Source organism: Sturnira hondurensis, unplaced genomic scaffold (assembly GCF_014824575.4).
Source record: "Sturnira hondurensis isolate 20B ecotype Veracruz unplaced genomic scaffold, ASM1482457v3 Scaffold0016462, whole genome shotgun sequence".
Classification (NCBI taxonomy): Eukaryota; Metazoa; Chordata; class Mammalia; order Chiroptera; family Phyllostomidae; genus Sturnira; species Sturnira hondurensis.
This window is the reverse complement of record NW_028089093.1, coordinates 11,578,428-11,591,332: the sequence shown is the minus strand read 5'-3', so window position 1 is coordinate 11,591,332 and position 12,905 is coordinate 11,578,428. Positions and strand designations below refer to the sequence as shown.

At 36.2% G+C, this 12,905-nt stretch overlaps 1 protein-coding gene across 1 annotated transcript in view; it reads left to right on the top strand.

The window, feature by feature from the left end:
* Nucleotides 1-10,813, top strand: part of GNAI1 (G protein subunit alpha i1) — a 76,053-nt gene extending 65,240 nt beyond the window's left edge. The window contains exons 6-8 of the mRNA XM_037066168.1: nucleotides 85-214; nucleotides 1,276-1,429; nucleotides 9,194-10,813. Of these exons, the coding sequence (XP_036922063.1) occupies nucleotides 85-214; nucleotides 1,276-1,429; nucleotides 9,194-9,384 (475 nt within the window). The 3' untranslated portion in view covers nucleotides 9,385-10,813. The remainder of the gene's footprint in view (nucleotides 1-84; nucleotides 215-1,275; nucleotides 1,430-9,193) is intronic.
* The last annotated feature ends 2,092 nt before the right edge of the window (nucleotides 10,814-12,905 follow it).

The window sequence follows — 12,905 nt, the reverse complement described above, 5'->3', positions numbered from 1 at the left end:
CTCTGCAATTTTTGTTGAAATTGTAGAAGTCAGAGCTCTTGGACATTCAATGTAATGTCCAACTCATTATGTTTCCTCGTACAGAATGTTTGATGTGGGAGGCCAGAGGTCTGAGCGGAAGAAGTGGATTCACTGCTTCGAAGGAGTGACTGCCATCATTTTCTGTGTGGCACTGAGTGACTATGACCTGGTTCTAGCCGAAGATGAAGAAATGGCAAGTACAACTGCTTTTAAAGATTGAGCATGAAACATGAGAAGCTGAAGATATTGCCAGGGGGTTTTCTGAGAAAAAGTTCTTGAGAAATTCTTGCTGAATGTTTGAATTATTTAAAAGTTTTGGCTCTTTTCTCTAACTTCTCTGTTTCCATACTGGATAGGAATTATACTAAAGAAGCACAGGTGGATCCTGAGAAAAAGAAAAGAGTTTTAATCTTATCTCAAACCTATATGCTTAACTGCATTTTCTATATCTAGTAGTATCTACATGCTGAATGAAAATTAAGTTTTTTTTCTTATTACTTCTGCCAGCCCCAGCTCAGTAATCTTTGATCCATGTTATGCATTGCACTTCCAGGTAGTTTTCAGAAGTATTTCAGTATATCATGAATCTGGGGAATATTTTTAAGTAGAAATTTAAAGCTCTGTTGTTTTAAATCTAGTACAAACTGGGAAAATGATAGAAATGTCAGTTTTCTGCTTTTTTAAATCATTTGTATGTAGTCACAGTGTAGCAGGTGCAGTGCATCATACATCCACTGCTCTCGTTTCGACACTATGAAATACATCAGTGCCCTTTTTGAAACCACAGATACTAGAAGGAGGAAACAGGAATGGAAGTTTCCTTCCCTAGCATACTTTTATATTTAGGGTGCTGAGCTAACTAAACCTCAGCTTATTCAGTTTAATGTATTAACCTTTAAAAACCTCCAGTTATCAATTAGTGGAAGCTTCATTAAACTCATTAATATTGAGATATTTTCAAATATTTACATTTGGCATGCCTAGATTGCAAGGTCCTGCAGCAGGAGAGGCCCAGGCACAGTGACAGGGGTGGGCACTTGGCAAACACTGGCTGGAGGCCCAAAGTAACGAGTGATGTAGATGCCATCTCCCCCAAAATCACAGTGTGCTTGTTCTTTAATGCCGGAAATGGGTTTTTCTGGTGTGTTATCTATTTTTAGTTAAGCTCTGTTTTGTTACGTTTGTTATTTTTTAAGTAGTAATTCTCAAAATCCTTGTCATTATGACCAGCTGATTGTATCTTTTCTACTATAGAATCGAATGCATGAAAGCATGAAGTTGTTCGACAGCATATGTAACAACAAATGGTTCACAGAAACATCTATTATACTTTTCCTGAACAAGAAGGATCTCTTCGAAGAAAAAATCAAAAAGAGCCCTCTCACTATATGCTATCCAGAATATGCAGGTATTTTACTTTCTGTAAATAACTCATCAAGTCAATAATTTTCAAGTGGAAGTTTCCATAAGATTTCAGTTGTTGATTTGAATGCCCCAGCTTAATAATTCTTACCTTTAAGAGAAATTACTTATCAGACTACATTCAAGCACAAGTAATTACTTGAGGTGTAGATTAGGTTATTGAAAATAACATTTTATGGAAAAGCTGTTAAGTAATTTTCTATGATGACTTCATGTCTTCATAAATTTACAATATTGATTTCTTTATCTAGTTAACAGTGACAGATCTTGTGTTAAGTATTGTGTGATGCGCAAGAAATAAGACATGTCTTGCCGTCCAGTCTCAAAGACTAGTGTACTCATAAACAAAGAAACAATAGCAGTGCAACATGTTGCTACAAAGTAACATGAACAGTAAAGGGGGGCGTGGCAAAGAATTTGTGAATTAGCTAACAACCGAGGAGTAGGGGAATGTTTCACAGGAAATCCATGGTACTTTATTAATTAATGGTACTTTGATTTCACAACTATGGAAAATGGTCTGCAGTGAAAAAAAGAGACCTGAGATACAGTCTTGGCTTTGCCATGATTAGCTCTTTGATTTTGAACAAGGCAGTTAATTTACCTGGGTCTCACTACCCCATCTTTAGAATCAGAAGAGGGCTAAAGTATTATTATGGTTTAGTTTAGTTTTTGGACATTTCCTGGAGTGTTGTTATTGAAAGTGGGTACAAGGAATGGAGCTACATGTCTGCTCCCCACACACTCACACAGCTTCTCTCTCGTTAGAACAGAGTAACTTAGCTTTCATCTGAGTAGGATTTGATTTTAATGGAGAGAACTGTGCCTTAAAAAAAGTTTGACTACCACTGGTTTATAATATGTTTAAATCTAAATATTTTGAAGAGTTTGGTTAATGTAGCTAGTTTATACAAGTTGTCTCCATCCTTCTTGTTTTAAAATAAGTCTCAAGAATTTGATTAAAAACAAAAATTTTGTCTTGTATCGAGTAAATTGTACAATAAGTATTTACTGCTCTTTCATAGGTGATATTAAAACAACTCTGTGACTTAAGAGAAGACCTAAGTCTGTCAAATCATTAACCACCAGTCTAACTTTATTAAATTCTCATTGGAACTGGGGGGTGGGAGGTAGTTCTTCAATAAATATAAGCACATTAATTATTATAGCCCTGCTTTGTATATTTCATAGGTATACTTCAAATACTTCCCTTGTTTCTTAGTTTAAAACTTTTATTTTTGAAAGTCATAGTATTCTAAGTCACCTTGTTCAGAAGCATTTTAGAGCTTATTAGGAATAAAATTATTTATAGTATTAATTCCAAGATTGAAATTATCCAGAATCAAGGTGGCTTAGTTTTTGCCCTTACTTTCATCTTTCAGTTTATTTTTGTCATTTTCTATTATGAAGTGGCCATTTTGTGCTAATATTACCAGAGTACCCAGATGAATCCATAAATATCACATACCTACAGGGATTTCAGAGCAACAAGGAATAAACTTGTTAGCTCTTTCTTTACCACCTGGTAAAGAAAATTTATATGCGAGAATTTTCCTTATGTTGTGAAGTTAATAGGAATCACTAACCTCGGAAGTTTTGAACAAAGAGATATCACGTAATTCCCTCACATTCCCAGTGTTGGTATAATAGTTTAATCTTCACTGCATGCCCTAATTATTATGACTCAGTTGCCTCTTGCTTCAGCCTCAACTCTTAATTCCTATGACTATTGTTTTTAGTAGATGAACCTGATGTCACCTTCAACTACTCAGCTTATTTCCTTTCTGCATCTCTCTCCTCTTCTGTTTATCTGTGTGTTGGCAGTTCACCACATTCCAGCTGCAGATCTGTAATCTTTTACACTCTCTTCTTCCATGGTCATATTCATTCTCACTATGTTAAACTCTGTTGTCAACTCCAGTTTCTCTCTAGAGCATCAGGCTTACATTTCCAACTACTTTGTTCAGCATGTACATGTTTTTTATCACCTGAAACTAACACTAAGCCCAGTGTATTTTGTTTTTCTTAATTCTTTAACTCCCTTTGAATTATATCATCAACCTCCCATACTCCATTCTTGAACCATATTATCATCTGTACTTAGCTTTATTTAGGACAGTTCTATCACATGTTAGAAAATACTTATCACATTCTCCCCCAACTCTCATCCTTAAGACTTAAAATCAGACTGAGGAATGTGCTTATTAGTTCATTCATGAATCTTGTTGCTCTTCGGACACACCCAGAGAGCAACAGTCCAGAAAAAGTCCAGGTCGTTGTTAATATAATGAGAACAGTTTGCACGACATCAATATAACCCTGCAAGCCAAGGAGAGTGGATTGGAATGCACATGCCTGAACAATGTGACTTCACTGTACTAGTCAGTGGGGGCGGTAGACACCATTGAGTGAGCATGTGGACTGTGTGGCCATCACATTCAAAATGACTGAGTAGAGCAACAAGTTTGCATCAAATTTTGTGTTAAGTTAAACATTCCTGCACAGAAACTACTGGTGTGATTTGAAAGGCTTTCAGAGACTGTGTAGTGAGTGCAGTGCAAATAAAAGTGTAGCACGAATGTTTCAAAGATGGTTGAGAATCTGTTGAAAGTGATCCATGTTCTGGAATGCCTGCAACGAGGAGAACACCTGAGAATGTTGAACATGTATGGGCTGCAATCAGCAAAGATCAGTGACTGACAGTGTGAGAACTGGAAGCTGATCTGGGGATTCCAGAACTACTGTGCCCAAGATTTTGATGAACGATCTTGGCATGAAACATGTCCTGGCAAAATTCAGTCCACCACTTCTGCTACGAGAGCAGAAGGAACATGGTGCTACAGTTGCTAATATCCTAATTCAAACTGCTACAGGTGAACCAGATTTCCTCAAGAAGGTCATAAGCAGAGACAAATTGTGGTCTATGGCTATTATCCAGAAATAAAGGCCCAGTCATCCCAACGGAAGTTGCCTGGTTCTTCACAGCCGAAGAAGGTGTGGCAGTCACAGCAAGATCAAGACTATGTTCACTGTTTTTTGTTTGGGGAGGTGTTGTTCATCATGAGTATACCCCCCAAACATTAAGGGGTACTACCTTAATGTTTTTCATCAGTTGAGAGATGCACTATGACAAAAACAAGCTATGGGCAACTGGTGACGGGCAGCTTCCTCATGACACCGAGCTCATTTATGCATCATTTCTGGTGCAGAGTTTTTAAGGAGAACATCAAATCATCCAAGTGCCTCAGCCCCACTACAGCCCAGATTTGGTGCTCTTGACTTCTGGCTTTTCCCAAAACTAAAATCAACTTTCAGAAGAGATTTCAGACCATCGATGAGATTCAGGAAAATACCATGGGGCAACTGATGGCAATTCCATCAAAGGATTTTGCAGTGTTTTGAACAGTAGACGAGACACTGGGAGCACTGTGTGAGGTCCTGTGCTGCCTACTTTGAAGGGGACTGAGGTGTCCTTATCCTATGTACAATTTTTCTTGTATCTTGTATCTTCTTCAATAAATGTCTCGTTCTTAATATTACATGGCTGTGTACTTTGCACAGGCCTTGTATGTGTACATGATATTGGCATGAAACATGTCCTGGCAAAATTCAGGCATGGAATAAAAGCTGCTTTCCAGACACATAACAGAGTGTGGCAAAGTAGATTTACAGTTATGATTACACAGAACATAAAGTTTATTTTTGTATTATTATTTATTATTATATTATTTTCCATATGAACAACTGTAAACTTACTGTTACCCGTCCCTGTATTTTTGATATGGTGGTTGCATTACCTTCTGTTTGAACAAAACACTAGTGCTTTTTAGAGTTTTAGAATACCAACTCTAATACGATTTAATAAAATAATCTAGAATTTTATTTGTAAAAATATATGGTCTGCTAGCAATTTTAAAAGAATTAAAATGTATTTTGACATCCTAGGTGAATTCCTAAATATGTACAGCCTCCGAAGACTGAATCATGAAGAAATAGAAAATCTAGACAGATGTATTACCAGTGAAAAAGATTGAATCTGTAATTAGAAACCTTTCAACAAATAAAAGTCCATGACCAGATTGCCTCACTGGTGAACTCTACCAAATATTTAAAGAAGAATTGATACCATTTCTTCTTAAGCTTTTCCAAAGTAAAAGAGGGTGGAGTATTTCCAAACTCATTTTACAAGAGCACCTGACACCCAGATCAGACTAGGACAATACAAGAAAAAATTACAAGTCAATATCCCTGATAAACACAAATGCAAAAATTCTTAATAAAATATTAGCAAATCAAATTCAATAGTACAATAAAAGGACCACAGGCCATAGTCAAATAGAATTTATTCCAGGGGTGCAAAGATGGTTCTACATCTTCAAATCAGTCAATGTGATATACTACCTTTACAAAAAGTATAAAAATTAGATGCAGAAAAATGTCTGACAAAATCCATCAGTTTATGATAAAAACTTTCAACAAAGTGGATGTAGGGGGAGTATGTACTGCCATATAATATAGGCCACAAAATGGCAGGCCCACAACTAACATTATATTCAGTGCCGAAGAGCTAAAAGATTTCCCTTCCTCTAAGATCAGGAACATGACAGGGAGTTCAACTCTTGCTACTTTTAGTCAATATTGTAATGGAAATCCTAGGAAGAAGAATTAGGCAAGAAAAAAAAGTAGAAGGCATCCAAATTGGAAAGGAAGAAGAAAAGCTATCATTATTTGCAGATGACATGATGTTATAAATGGAAAATCCTAATAAATAATTCAGAAAAGTTCCAGGATACAAAATTAATATACAAATATTTGTAGCATTTCTGTACTAGTAATGAATTGTCAAAGAAATCAAAAGCCCCATTTATAATTGCATCAAACAGAAAAAAACACCTAGGAATAAATTTAACCAAGTTGCTAAAAGAGTTATACAGTGAAAACTGTAAAATAATAATGAAAGAAATTGAAGACACAGATAAATGGAAAGATATCATGCTCATGGATTGGAAGAATATTGTCAAAAAATGTTCATCCTACCCAAAGCAATCTACAAATTCAATGCAATTCTATCAAAATTCCAATGAAATTTTTCACAGAGGATAAAAAACATGTATTAGAAATCAAGAGTCTTTGAATACCTAAAGCAGTCTTGAGAAAGAACACAGCTGGAGGCATAATGCTTCCTAATATCAGACTGTATTACAAAATTATAGTAATCAAAACTATGTGGTTTTGGCATGAAAATAGACACATAAATCAGTGGAGCAGAATAGTGAGCCTAGAAACAAACCAGCACATATATATATATATATATATATATATGTATGTATATGTGTGTGTGTGTGTGTGTGTGTATATATATATATATATGTATAACCAGTCGATTAGTTTGTGACAAAGGAGCCAAGAATATGCACTAGGGAAAAAACAGTTTCTTTTCCAGTTTCTGGAAAAACTGGACAGCCACATGCAAAAGAAAACTGGTACATTATCTTATATTATACACAAAAATTAAATCAAAGTGATGAAAGATGTGAACATAAGACCTGAAATTATAAAACTCCTAGAAGAAAACAGGTAGTAAGCACCTTGACATCAGCCTTGGTTAAGATTTTTCAGATTGACACCAAAAGCAAAAAGTAGGACTACATCAAACCAAAAGGCGAAGGAAAGCATTAACAAAATGAAAAAGCAGCCTACGGAATGAGAAAATATTTTCAAAGTATCTGTCTGCCAAGGTTTTAACATCCAAAATATATAAAGAACCCAATACAACTAAATAGTATAAATAAATAAGTTAATAAATAAATTTTAAAAAGCAATAAAAAATGGGCAGAGAAACTGAATAGATATTTTCCAAAAGAGACATACATCTGGCCAACAGGTCCATGAAAAGATGCTCAACATCACTAATCAAAAGGGAAATGCAAACCAGAACCACAGTGAACTATCAATTTATACCCGTGCCATTCATTAAAAAGACAAGAAATAACAAGGGTCGGCAGGGATATGGAGAAAAGGAAATCCTCGTACACTATTACGTTGGTGGGAATGTAAATTCGTGCTTCCGCTATGGAAAAAATTACAAATGTTCTTAAAAACATTAAGTAGTATATAATTCACCAAGCCCACCTTTAAGGTATTCATCTGAAGAAAACAGAACATCAATTCAAAGAGCTATCTGCATGTGTGTGTCTATTACAGCACATTTACTGTAGCTAAGATATGCAGACAACTAGGGAACTACCAGGAGGAAAGGGCTGCAGTCACAGAAGTGGCAGTTTGAATATTGGGTCTTCGTGGCATGAGGTGAGCCTGGGATGTGGAAGAGAGGGTCTCAGAGTGCAGGTCCTTTGAGCAGGCTGGGTAGTAGAGACCTTGAAAGCCAGACCAGTAATGTTGTGTTATTATTGCAAAAGAGAGATTTAACAATTTTGTTTCAAATGAAGTAATAGATATGTTAATGTATAATAACATAAAAACATAGATACATAAACACTCAACACTAATGTGAACCTCATTGAATTTTTAGAAGTAAATGCACTGATGTATTCACCATTCAGGTCATTTTGAGGTTCCCAAAAGTCCCATCATGCCCCTCCCACCACATACACACAGTAACCATTATGATGACTTATCTTCACTGATTAATTTTGATGGTTATCAGACTTCTTTATTTTCTAATCATCACTTGAGTCATACAGTGTATAGTCTTTTTGTACCTGGTGTTACTCGATTAACAGTATGTTAATGAGGCTCATCCATGTTATTGTGTGTAGCAATAGTGCTTTCATTCTTATTTCTCATTATTGTACAGCAGCTCATTTTATGAATATACTGGAATTTATTCTCTCGATTATTGCCTAAACTGGAAGTTCTGCTATTAAAAGTCTTTATATGTTACATATCAAGGGCAGATCTCCAAATTGAATTGCTGGGTCACAGAGCATGTGTGCGATTACCTTTACATACTGCCAGAGAATTTCCAGAGTGTGTGTACTCAGAAGTCTTTACTCAGTTACCTGAAAGCAGGAACATATCATTCACTTTTTGTAACCTTGTAGCCATAAACTACACTGTAGACTCTTGTACAATTTTTAAAAATACTTTTTATTTATTTAGAGAGGGGGGAAAGGAAGGAGAAAAAGGGAGAGAGACATCAGTGTGTGGTTGCCTCTGGCACACTCTCAACTGGGGACCTGGCCTGCATCCCAGGCATGTGCGTGCCCTGACTGGGAATCGAACTGTCAACGCTTTGGTTCACAGGCCTATACTCAATCTACTGAGCTACACCAGCCAGGGCCCTTGTACAGTTTTTAATAAGGAAAAAGGAGTGAGAAATGCTCATTAATGTGTGTATAGAAAAGGGAGTAGAAATACTGATCAGCACCCAGCCAGCTTTTTTTGATCGGCGACTAGACTATAATCGAAATAGTATGGCACTGTCAGGGAATTGAGTGGTTGGGATACAAAGTACAAGGAATATGAAAAAGGAGGGGATCTGGCATTTGGAGATTGAGGCAGGAAAGAAGATTTAGGTTTTTTTTAAGGGTAACTTACATAGTCAGTTAAAGGTAGTTCACATTGGGTATTTTTAATTTAGAAGAAGTAGTTTCTCTTATTCTACAAGGAAAAATACAATTATAGAGTCCAAATATTTTAAATATATGGAAACTGAGTTAATATTTAAGGTCCATTTTTCTTAGCAGTATACTAATTTTAACTTGTTTTTTTCCTTTTCTCATCTTAGGCTCAAACACATACGAAGAGGCAGCTGCATATATTCAATGTCAGTTTGAAGACCTCAATAAAAGAAAGGACACAAAAGAAATATACACCCACTTCACATGTGCCACAGATACTAAGAATGTGCAGTTTGTTTTTGATGCTGTAACAGATGTCATCATAAAAAATAATCTAAAAGATTGTGGTCTCTTCTAAGTTTTGCAGTGAATGGGTAAATGTATTTTCAAACCAAATGAGTACTTACATGTGGATCTCTTTAGACTAGAGTCTTGCAGCAACACAGAATGTAGTTAGTGTACAGCAAACACACCTGGACCCGACCGAATTTGTTCTGTTACGTTTTTTTAACTGAAAGTTAAAAAAGAAAAAGACCCTTCTTAAGTGTGAAAGGTGGTCCTGCAGTGTGAAACTAAGGGCAGTGTTAAAGCTGGGCTCTAGTGTATTGAGGATTTCTGCGTAAGTGTAAATATGCAAATGTATGTATACATGTATTTATAACTTTGGTTTTCCACATTATGGGTTTCCACATTGCTTTTAGGTTTTAAAGAGCAGCAACTTACAATTCTAGTGTGATTGCTTTGGAAATAACAGAAATACAAGTACTTTGTAGTAAGTGACAGACTATTACTGTGTTTTCCAGTTTTAAACAGTTTTATTTATGTTCATGCCCTGTAAGTTTTTAAATACAGTAATTAATATTAGGGAGCATTGAAGCCCTATCTTGATAATCTTGTAATCATAAAAATGTTATTTGTACAAACACTGCACAGACTATTTTAATAACATGATTTGTTCCTTAAATTTAATGCTTTATTGAAATGTTCTTAAAGAGGATGAATATATCTGCTTTTGGATTATTTAAACATTGTATGCATTTTATTTTTTCTTTTAAGATTGCATGCTAATCTGGTTCTATGTTAGATTTGGTTTGAAAAACTAAAATTTTATATTTTGAGGATATACTATCTTAGACTTATAAAAAGCTAATTTTTATTCAGTTGGTTTGTTTTCACTTTGAATTTTAATATTTGGATGGTATTCAGGCATTGCCTTAAAGGTGGTGCCAGATTAATTTTTATACACTTTAAATAATTGCCTTTTTATTTATAACTAAGTTTAGCTGGACAATGAGAGCATTTTGGGGTAAAAAATATGTCAGCATAATGAATTTTGAGACATTCATTTGTGTATTTCCTTTGGGAAATCCCTTGTACCTAGCATATATGATAGCTCTTTGTTTGGAAGATAATAAGAAAGATCTTTAAATGTTCTGCTGCTGATATAATGCAAACTTTTAATTCATATGTAACTAGTTTCAAATTTAATCATCACACTATATTAAAATTACTTTTTTCCCCTTCAATTATTCAAATTTCCTCCTTGCTTGAGTTGATATTATTTCTTTTTAAATTTTGCTGTTATTTCTGAGAATGAAACAGGCAATTACACTTAGAAGATGAGTAACAGTATTTAATAAAGTCCGTGATTATATGTATGCTTAAATAAGTGTTACCATCAGCTAGCTGTTGAACTTCAGTAGTCATGTTTTCTTTTGATTATTCATGATGTCCTGTGACCTCGTTTCTGAAAATGAACATTATTCCCCACCCTACTTGCCTTTTTTCACTCATCTTGAAAAAGCCTGTCAGTGAGCTCCGTGGATAAGTAGTTTCCGAGTTCAGTTGTGTGCTGCCATTTTGTTGAAGTGTATTTGTTGAACTACAAGTATATGTGTGTGGGTGAGTGACCACAAAGTACATTTATATGTTTCATCTTGGAATTTGTTTTTCTTCTCTCTAATGTAAAGAAATTCAGAGTTATCAAAGTTCCTTAAGTGTGTTAGTTTAGATTCTTTATGTGCCTTTCATTAAAGATATGTTTTTATTAATTTTACCAATGGGAGAACTGTAATATCCATATTGTGAAGCTATGTATGAAATTCAACTATACTGAATAAATTTGACTCATGAGGAATACAGTTTAAAAAGCCACAAAGAAGCACATACTGGTGATCATAATTGATGAATTCCTAAACTTTATTCTGTGTAATTGTGTTACTAATAAATCCTAATAAATTTAAATTTTTAAAATTTTATAAACCTGTTGGCTAAACACACATTTTTGCATTAGGATTTAAGTATCAGCCTGTAATATGTTCATTTGTTTATCATCTGCTTTTTGCAATTTCATCTAATTCTAGAAGATTAATTTTTGCTGCCCCAACTTTTCTGATGATACACGATGTCACATTTGGAATTGCCTGCCAGAATTCTCCTTCTCAGCCCCCTGACTTTGCCATTTTACCTACTCGTACCATCTATCATTCATTTATTCTCTCACTGTGGAGCTTTTAAACTGTTGGGGACGCTTCTTAGCCCTCATCTCTCTCTCTAATTAGCCACCATTGCTCACAGTTCTCTCCCACTGCCTGACGTCTGGTTGACTAGTTGGTTTATTTTTTTCTTCCTATCCCCATGACCACCTACTGAGTTCAGGTTCTTGCCTAACTTTGACTTGAATGGCTTCTTAAGGAAATCCCCCACCTCCCATTTCTCCCTTCACTAATCCAGGTTAGTTATTCTAATACAGAACTGTGCCAGTGTATCTTCTGTGTGTTAACTTGCATAGGCTCTGACTTGTCAAAATCAAATCTAACTTAGTCTCCCATTTAAGGCCCTTCATCATCTGGGCCTGTAATACCCACTCCTATACTACATCCACATAGTGCTTTGTGCATGGCTGTGGGGGGCTTCGCCCACAGAGCTCCCCTGGCCTCCGTGGATGAGAATAAGTCTACCGAGACTTTTTGATCTGCTTGGGGCGGAAAAGCTGACCAGTCTCTCAGAGGAGAAAGGTGTCAAGCCTCTCTCTCAATGGGCTTTTACTGAGTTTAGCTTGCTTAGGGATCCATATCAAAGAAAGGTATGGTTTACAGGTAACATTTCTGGGACCACGGGGGTCCTTTTGAGTCAGTGTCTTGTAGATGGTGAGGCCAATCAGCTATAAAGCTTTGGGAAACATTTATTTTGTGCTGGGACCCTTAACATTTAAACTGAGTACATTCTTAGCAAAGCGGATTTCACGGGGCTTTATGCATTCCTTCTCAGGCCTGATCACCCTTCCCTGCCGGGAACCACCCATTCCACCACGGGGCTGCACCCGCTTTGGCATTGTTTCAGGCCTGAATCAGGCAGGGGAAACAAAGCAGCCAAGAGATTGAGTTTTTATAGATAGAACTCAGGCTATGACAAAGCCCAGGGGTGAGGGTCCTTTGTCCCTCCTCCACAGTCCTGTAAGTCCTTCCCTGGTGGCCCCTTCGTGACTGTGCCTGTCTTAGGTTGTTTCTTCCTTGAGGAATGTTACCCATCATTGACTATCCAGCCACCCTCCAGGGGCCAAGCAGGGTGAAGTAAAGAGGGCAGAGGCTGTACCCCTCCCAGGAGAATAAGTTTTATACCCTTAGTGGCTTATGGTCCTGAAGTCCCCTAGCTGTGGGACCTTTTTATCTGTTGGCGAGTTTGCAGCTCCTGAAACCAGGCAGGATGGTTCCCAACACATAGCTTGGGCTTTCTTCCAAGCATTATACTATATACTACCTGATACACTGAAATAATGCCTGGAACGTGGGGAATATGCATTTGTTTATTAATATTTTTTGTATTATATCTTTTGTTTGTTATGTCTTTTTTAGGTTCAAATGGTATCTGTCTTTTAGT